Here is a 9736-nt window from a genome sequence, read left to right on the forward strand (position 1 = left end):
TTATTTAACATGTACAAAAATAAATGTATCTAAAGGGGGATAGGATACTAAATCCTACAATTTACATATAGTTGTTTTAGTAAAAAATTTAGCATCAGTTCAGCTGCTTTAAATTAGTTATGACAGCTTTAAATAATAATGACAATCGTCATTGAATTAAATAAAAAAATATTTACCATGATGCTCTCATAAAAGTGCATTGTAGTTTTTTTATTTGAAAAATTATTGCCTAGCTTCAAATAAAATTGTATTTTATTATTTTTCTTTTTAGCGCACACAGTTTTGTGTTCTAACCTTTTTATAGAGATTATTTTCTGTTCTTTATATCCACCATTTTGTTGTTCATGTTTCTATCATCCACTCTGACTATGCACTTTTAGACACTTGTTTAGTTTAAAAGGCTGTTATTAGTGTGGCAGGAAAATATTCAGCCTTTTATATGATCATATTTTATATGCTCCAGAGCAGAATGATTGTAGTTGCCCATTTCATATTAAATACTTTTTTTTTGCAGTGAAGTTGATATGCTTAAAATTCAGAACTGTTTCTGTCCACCTCATAGTTTCACGTTTATGTTCCCCCACAGTTGGACTTATTTAGCAACAGTTTAGACAAAATAAATAAAAATAAACAGGAGTACTGATGAACACAATTTGCTTTTTCTTAAAATAAGGTCTGTTTTTTTCCGGATGTTTCAAAGGAGTGCCAGCATCTCCCTCGAGTACCATGAGCAGGCCAGAAAGCTCTGTAGCAGCACATCATGGTTTGCAGGTTCCCATGTTGATTTCCAGATCATTTTGTGCTGTTACTGGGACACTGGTGATTCTGCAACCCCTGCACGGATGTGTCACTGTGTGACTTTTAATATCTGTAAAATCTGAGTTGATATTCTAGGTAGTGTAGGGAATTGGAGAGATCAGACTGTTACATCAACCCTAGGTCACACTGGCTTCTTGACCAGAGCAAACTGTATTTTTTTTAAATAACACAGGATAAATAAATGATTATGTAATTGATCATCACAATCTTGTTTTAAAGGAAATATAAATTATTCAGAAAAAAATATGTGATGAATCACTAGATATATTCTAGTGTGCAATTCCTACATTTTTAAAAAATAAATAAAGTGGTACAAAGAACAAATCCTTTTGTGTATCTCTCTCATTCTGTTCCTTCTCCAGACCACACACTCATGACGGCAGCTTTGTTTCTGTGTGCCTGACATTAGCAGCACATCAATATTGGCAGCTGCCCTCTCCCTGGGTTGCCAGTATGTTTTGTGCTGCTCCCGTCAGACAGACACACTCTTCATCTCTCTAAAATAAAGCTTGACAGGACAAATGCATGTCCTTGAAGGCTAAAGTGTGTTATTCACCTGTATATGGGTGTCAATAATATAAATGAATGTAGATATATGTAATTAATAATTATACATACGTAATGATTTCTGTTTATATTTGTACTTTAAAAGAAACACATTAAAATACGAAATAAAAATATTTAAACACTTTTGAAGTTTGATTTTATTTACACATCTTAATAAAATGTAAATTCTATGATTATGCAATGGTCACTGTGATAATACACTATGCAGGAAATGTATAAGGGATTCTAATGAAAAATAAAATAGATTTTTAAATGATGTCTATTTCCTTATATGTATATGTCACGTCTTTATGTGACTATTTTGGAATGTTTTATAGAGAATAGCCCTAGCAGGCATATGTTCCTGTATAACTTGTATACATTTTAAATCCAAAAATTATTTTATCTTTTGTCTGTCATTCAATATTTGTCACACAACTGCATTTAGCAAGGACTGTGGTTTCTGGTTTATTTTATTGGGTGCTCAGTGGCACTCATAGCTGGGATGATTAGCACTCAGTAGGCAAGTCAACATTAAGTTTATGTACTGTATATGTGACAGAGTTGCCTGAAGCCACAGTTTTGCCATGCACATTGTCTGTGGATCATGCTGGGAGTTATGTACCCCAAATTGAGAGTGTATGCTCCAACTTTTTTTCAATGTAGAACATTAGATATAAATGAGGTATAAAATTAATTTGCATTCAGGCTTACCAGATGTACAAGTGTACACTCCCCCACCCCCGCTTTCATCAATTCATGCACTTTGCTGAGTTTAAAACAATAGTTTACTGGCACAGATTATCTTTTCAAAAATATAAATAATTTAAATGTTGTGTTAAATTGCTTATGTCTGCTCAGTTGTTCCCTGTGAGCAAAGGTTAGGCTGTCTGCAAAAAAGAAAATATAACAGTTTTCAAACTCCGAAAATGTTTTTAAAAATAGATAATTGTATATGTTTTTAAAACCTGACTTTATGCAAACAAATTAAGCAAAGCGTGAACACAGTCATGTGCAGAATGCATGCAGTTCCGTCAATTTGATGATAAACAAAATCTAGTTAAAATTTAAATAATCTGACAGCAAGACAGACAGTACAGAAAAATAGCATTATCATGTATTCAAAGACACTTGACAAAAGAACAGTCTCTTAATAAAACAAATTAATGCAATAAAGGTGTATCTTCATTTAGATAAGACCAATGTAAAAAATTGTATTTAAAATGAATTTATAAGAGAATATTAGTAATTACAGTATAAACATTATTGTCAGACAAGACAATTTGTAAGACATGGGTGACCTGTTTTAGACTGTTTTTAAACAGACCAAATAATGAATGTAAAATTAAATGAGCATGCAATCTACCTTACAAATTTGACTTGCATGAAACCTACAACTTTCAGAATCCTTCTACCAAGCAAAAACATTGATTCCTGGACTAGACTGTATTTTGTAAAGGTTCAGCCCAGTCTGCTGTATTTTTTTTTTTTTTTTTTAAAGAGTTCATGATTGTGAGCAGAGAGCTAGGTTCAGCGGGACAGGAGAGGCAGGTCACTGGAGTTCATGATGAGACTTGAATCAAGATTGAGACTTTCTGTAAGACAAATAAAAATGGGAAAGAAAGATGCATAAGATTGGCTACTTTTAATGAAACTAAAAAAAATACACTCTAATGATGGTTATTAGTAAGTTTCATTGCTCTGAAATAATGTTCTCTCCCTCTGTGGATGGATGGATAGATAGGCCAATAAAATGTTGTGACTGTCTGATTAGATATTTGCATAAATAAGCAGTAACTCATAACTTCATTGTATCCAAGTATACACAAATAAATATAATATTAAACTTAAAATGAATCATGGAAACAATGTGTCAAATCATGTTACAAATTCACGTAAGAGTGTAAAGAATTGAAACTGGCCCCTGTGTGTGTGTGTGTGTGTGTGTGTGTGGGGGGGGGATTGGGGCTCGACAACTGGGCCAGAGCAACTCCAAAACAGCTGGTCTTGTGGGATGTTCCGGGTCTGCAGTGGTGAGGACCTACCAATAATTGGTCTATGGCCGTGCTTCTCAAAGTGTGGGGCGCGCCCCACTAGTGGAGAATACAGACATGACAGGTGGGGCGCAATGAATGGGAGGGAATTAGTGGAAAATAATAGGAAAGTACCTATTATAATTCATGCTTTTCTTTATTGATTTATTTAATCTTTATTTTCTTTATCGGACACTCGAAACTAAATAATGACACACAAAGAAACGGATCATTAATACAAGTAAATTAAAATAACATCAGAGAATAGTGGAACCATAGTGACCGCAACAATAACGGTTTAACGTTGGCATGTTAATTCCAGAGGAACAATATATAAGGAAACATTCGGTATTATATATGTAATTTCATTTATTCCAATGTATATGCTGATGTTTCTGTATTTTTGTTAAAATTAATATTTTATCAGGCAGTACTAGTCTGGCATTTCTAGTTTCCAGTGTGGTAACAAAGTTGCTTTTTGATCCTTTAGGCGCTGAACAGAAGGGAAGATCAATATTGTTCTATCCTTTTTGTTGGTGTGCTGCATTTAGCGATGATCCCTAAATCATTCGTTGCGCTGTAGAAAATAATGGTGTTTATGCTTTTAAACATGTATAATTTAAGTACGATGTAGCTTAAACACACTGTAGAGAGGAAATATATGTGGGTATCTTATTTGCAGGTTTATTTACGCAGCTATTGAATTCGGAGATGCGAATATCAAACTAACTTTACCGCGGTCACAAACAGGGGTTATGAGCTAAAATGCCCCCCTGCCACGGATTGCCCCCCTACATAATCTTTATCAAATATTATATTAGGACATACATTTAAAGGTTTATTATTATCAAATATATTATTACTATTATAATTAACCCTAGACACGTGACCCTCGTCGAGACGATTAATACAAATCCCCAAAAATGATTATTTTATGGCACATTTATTTTGCAGGGGTTTGTCAATGTACAAATAAATTATTTATCACATTTTAGAGCATAACACCGGGTCAGTAGCGTACAGTGTGTAGTAAGCATAATAACGTCAATGGATACATTTGTTACATGGACCACAAAAAAGCAGGGGATTTAGCACCATCAGCCTAATCAACCAAAAACCCAGCCAAAAGGAAAACGTGATGAAGCCTATGTTGCACCTGGATTCATGGTGGGGATGGTGGGGGCAGAGGAGAGATCTCTGTGTGTTATGTGTCTTAAACCGCTGGCAGCAGACAGCATGAGACCCAACAAATTAGGAAGACACTTAGAGACTACACACCCCAGTCACGTTAATAAGCCACTCAACTTCTTTGAAAGAAAGCTCTAGATAAGTGACAAAGTAAGCCTGTTATAACAATTGCACATGTATTTTATCTGTTTTGAACTTGGTGTTATTTGATCTTATTGGTTTAAAAATTGATAGTTCAATAAATAGTAAACTTGGCCGTTTTCTGTATCATTTTGTTGACAAGTGGGGCTTGATAATTCGCCCACCACCTTAAGTGGGGAATGACAGAAAATGTTTGAGAACCACTGGTCTATGGAATAAAAAACAGTGCCAGGGTCATGGATGACTAAGGCTCAGGAAATTATTAATTCAAAATGCATTATCTCTAAAGAGTCTGTAGCATTAGTTAAAAAAAGTTAAATTTCTGGTGTAAAAGAATCCCCATTAAAATGTTTTGGTCTTATTTATAGCCACCAATATGTCAAAAAAATCAATAATGGTTAAGCAGGAAAAGTTAACCGATGTCATTTAGACGTATTTGCGGCTCTGTATGGAAGAAGTTTGTGTAACTAGAAGTTCACGAATTTTAGGTGAATTTCTCTACCCCTACCATTAGGAGTTATAATCCTTTCCTGTAGTAAGCATTGAGCATATGTTCGTACCTTGATCAAAGTTAAGCTTTTTTGTTGCAGAACTGTCACCAAGTCCCTCAATGTCTACAAGATCACTGTTCACATCTGAATCATTCAGAGCGCTGAGAGTAACATCTGTCAGATATACAAATAATGTTAATTTCACTCATGTCATTAAAATTCATAACCATGACACTTATGTCCTTAATGAAAAAAGATCAGGAATGCCTAAATGTGATTCCTGAAATGTTAACATGGTGATCCTTACCTGCTGTTTTCGGCTTCTTGATGCCAGTTGAGCCTGCAGAAGGACCCTGTAAGCCTGACGTAACCACAACCTGAGATGTTGGCACAGCTATAACTGTGGGTGGTGGAGGGGGAGCCATGGCAACTGGGACCTTCTTGGTAGCTTTTTTTGGTGAGTCAGAGGACAAAGGAACTCCACTGTCTTCATAAAGCTTCCTTTTCACTGTGGTCTTGATTTGTGCCCTAATCATAGACCATTAAGATTTGTAGTAAGCAGGGCTGCAGATTTGTTAAAAAAAAAAACTCTGCGATTGACATAGACTACTACTGCAATTCAAGCTTTAATATGCAAGTATTTTATAGCATTTATTATTTAAACATTTTTGCCGTTAGCCTGTACAATAACACAAATGAGTACATTAAAGGGTGTTTTACTATATTTATTTAGCACTTCCAAGGTGCTCCAAAGATTTTAATTACATTAATTCCTGACTGAATATATTACATTAAATTGCAGCCATTAGCAATTAGACAATTGCATAGGTCTATATAAAGAATGAGATTGTTATGCAGTAATTGTGCAGCACTAGTAGTAAGCCGTAAAAATTAACGTTTACAACCCAAGACCCCATATTGTAAATAAAAATAACAAATACAACCAATCTGTTTCTCTTGAATTTTTACAAAACTTGTTCCAATTTCCAGGAAAAGGCTCCTCTCACAATTCCAATGCAAAACTTTACTATGCATTATGACTAAAATAGCAGCTTCCTTTATGAGACAATAACGATCAGGACCAGTATAGAAAGTAAGGCAAAGTAAAAAGACCTGATTCCTTACACTGTACGCTTCTTGATGACCGAGCTGAGAGTGTTCAGGTCGTCACCAAAGCGCCTAACAGCAGACCGGAGCATCTCAATCTCTGTGTCCGTCCATTTAGCTCTGCAAGGAGAGACAGCAACCAGGGGACAGGCCCCATGGTGTGACGACTGGTCTGTACAAAATCGTTTGTTTAAAAAAAATCTATACATTATTATTCCATCCATCTAGGAACATCTGGAGGCTAAATGGTGACCACTGTATTGGGTAGGAACTATGGTAGGACCAGTCAATGTTTACATGCGCCTTTATATGCTATGGGCAATTTAGGTGTGGGAGGAAACCCACCAAGCATTGCGAGAACATGCTCACACTATGCACACAGACCCAGCCCCTTGGGGTGCAAGGTGACACTCACTCACACATTTATCTTCTATATCACTTTATCCTGTATTCAGGGTCGCGGGAACCTGGAGCCTATCCCAGGAGACTTTGGGCATGAGGCAGGGTACACCCTGAACAGGATGCAAATCCATCGCAGGGCACACACACTCGCGCTCTAATTCACTCACTAGGGGCAATTTGGGAACGGCAATTAGTCTAACCTGCATATCTATGGACTGTGGAAGGAAACCCACCAAGCATGGGGCGAACATGCAAACTCCATGCACACAGAGATGCTAATCTTTTGAAAAAATTCAAGAGAAATAAAACATTGAAGTCTATCAAAAACAAATTACTGGTAGTTTTACTAAAGTAAATGAGTGTGTACTGTATTGTCCTTCATTAGAAAATGTCGAAGGGATTAGGAAAATGGCCCTCTTCTGGCTGCTTATTTGACTGACTGTTATCAGTAGGTAAATTTAAATTAGCATATTCTGCATTTACTAAAGCAAAGTTTGGTGTTTCACAGGCTTCAGTTTTAGGCCCATTGTCGTCGTCCCCCGCTTTATTTACACGCTTTTTCTGAGCAGTATCATTTGTGAGCATGTGGTGTTATTTTCCAGTGTTATTCTGATGACACACAGTAAACGTGCCTGTTCAAGAAATGAGCCATTAGTAAAACAGAAAAAAAAAAAAAAAGTGTCTCCAAAGAAACAGGATTACTTTTGACTCATAAAACAACAAACAGGTGTTAGGGAAATCAGTGTCTTCTCCTCCAGTACTACCCACCCTGCTGGACTCGAGTCCGCCACCGGGTGCAGCTGCATGGTCAGCTCCCCTAGTTTAGTAAAAGCAGCTCCTGCTGCAGAGAAGATCTCACCAACCTGTGCACGCACACAGAGTGGAGATGCAGAAAGTCAGCTTCAGAGAGCTCTACGTATGCACGACTGGCTGGTTTATTATAATAATTATTAGGAATCATGCTGAATAAGAAGCTGCACATACTATAGTAGAAACACGGTCTATAAAAAGGCAGTGCAATGAGCAAGATGACATAAGAGCAGCGCTGATTAGCCTGCACTGAGTACCTTTGTTGATGCCGAGGTCATTGTTCCGTCTGCTCTCAACCAGCTGATTCAGTGAAACAGTGCTCTAAACCCCGTTTAGTTTAATTAAATCACACTGAGGTTTAATTCTGAAGCAAAAACTCTCTTTATTATTTTCTCCTTCAATAAACTAATGTTTTCAACTAAATAATGGCATTAGTGCGCCATAAAGGTTCCGCTCCCATTCCTCGTTGCTCATTGGTCAAAATTCCACCGCAGTCCATGATTGGTCAGATCTTTTTAGTGATTTAAAACCGTCAACATTGCGTTAAAAATGCGCAGCGCGAGAGCTTCTCGCGCACTCTTTTTCGGTACCTAGAAACCAGCGGTAATGCGATGTGCTTGCGTAGGGGTCATATTATATGTAATTTTCAACACAGCAGCATAAAAGTCGCCCCATGCATGTACATAAAATCTAGTTTATGCACTAGAATTTCATTATGAAATATGTTTCTTTACGAAAACATCGTTTACAGTGGCATTTTATTTGACTTCCGCGAGTTCAAAATGCCCTCTGCAGTATAAAAGCTGCAACTACAACATGCTAGTTATACACATTTAATCCGCAAATTAACCAATAGGTTAAACATAATGCAATCTGTGTTAATATAAACTGCCTGGCCACAAGAGAAAGTTAAACAATATAACATTTTGTTCGGCTTACTTGAATTTTGTCTACAATATCAATTCGCTATAGCATTGTTTTGACAACCCTATGCAACATCAGTGATTACTACCTCTAAATGCAACTCTGTATGCATTTCTCTGGGGGGGGCTGCGATCTTGTACTTATGATGGCAAAATTGATAAACCCAACATCCCGAAGACTTACAATAGGGTTCTGATCAGTTTAGTCCTAATTATGACATTACCTCCAGAGACGTGTAAATTGGACAGCATTATACATGATGTTATCATCATTTCATGCACTTCCCTCCTTACCCTGATACACCATCACGCTGGAATACGGTCAACCTGCACTCATATCAGACCACATGTCCCTTTTCCATTGTGGCAAAATTTAATCTTTATGCCTCCTACCAAAACTGAAGCATTATTCCTGATCGCTAACAACACCCACTAACAAGTCATTTTCTAATGACCACACAGTTGTTTTGTTCGATCCTGTAAGTTCTCTTTGCAGGGTGTGCAATAAGAACTCACAAGATCGAACAAATTTTTAAGAACTGCACTATAAATTCTGATTGTGTTTAATAAGCACAAGAAAGATGATTTGTTTTAGGATAAATTCTCCAGGAATTAAAATATTTTATAAATAAATATTGTTGCTGATTAAGTAGCTATACATTTATACAAATTAGATGATGTAAAAACAATGTAGATTTTTCTAATGAAATTACTCTTGGCAGAGTGGACTGTTTTTCATTCAGCTTGAGTTAAGACAGTGAAATTTACACTAGTTAGGAAAAACACCACCTGGTCTGTGATCAAATATGATAGGCACATTGAAGACACTTGTGTAGCACACAATATTTTCCTTTCTACAGCATGTTGGGGCTAGTGTGAATAAAATAATTTATTTTAAAGAGCACATACGTCACATTTGATCAGAACACATTTCACATAGTCCTCAACAGGTTTAATTATTAAATTGAATACTAATCTAAATAATACAGACACAACGCATGCGACTGACCTAGCTATTAGAGAGCATAGCGGGTTATGGCTTAGATGGTCGGCCGCTGTTGCAACTCCTTAAACCTGTCTCCTCCAGAGGCGCTATCTCATGGCTGGCCCTACATACTAACTCCAACTTCCTAAGTTGTGGTAATTACATTGTGCAGTAATGTATGTGTGACAATTAAAGATTTAACATTAAACATTATCTCATGTTAAATAAAAAAAAATCATTTTCTCTAGAATTAGTATTTTGTAAGATTGGACACACCAATAGACAGTTTCA

General features: G+C 36.4%; 1 protein-coding gene across 2 annotated transcripts; it reads right to left on the reverse strand.

The window, feature by feature from the left end:
* Positions 1 to 1505: 1505 nt before the first annotated feature.
* On the reverse strand, positions 1506 to 7989 carry zgc:92664 (uncharacterized protein LOC436695 homolog). 2 transcript variants are annotated; one of them, XM_053510712.1, is made up of 6 exons: positions 7795 to 7989; positions 7496 to 7590; positions 6344 to 6445; positions 5526 to 5746; positions 5288 to 5392; positions 1506 to 2960 (listed from the first exon to the last, which is right to left on the reverse strand). In XM_053510712.1, exons 1-6 carry the CDS (start codon positions 7813 to 7815, stop codon positions 2896 to 2898), a joined length of 609 nt encoding a protein of 202 aa, XP_053366687.1. In that variant the 5' UTR covers positions 7816 to 7989; the 3' UTR covers positions 1506 to 2895. The 2 variants fall into 2 exon arrangements, with proteins under 2 accessions (XP_053366687.1, XP_053367151.1); XM_053511176.1 differs by lacking the exon at positions 6344 to 6445.
* Between the last annotated feature and the right edge of the window lie 1747 nt (positions 7990 to 9736).

This window comes from Clarias gariepinus, chromosome 1 (genome assembly GCF_024256425.1).
Source record: "Clarias gariepinus isolate MV-2021 ecotype Netherlands chromosome 1, CGAR_prim_01v2, whole genome shotgun sequence".
Taxonomy (NCBI): Eukaryota; Metazoa; Chordata; class Actinopteri; order Siluriformes; family Clariidae; genus Clarias; species Clarias gariepinus.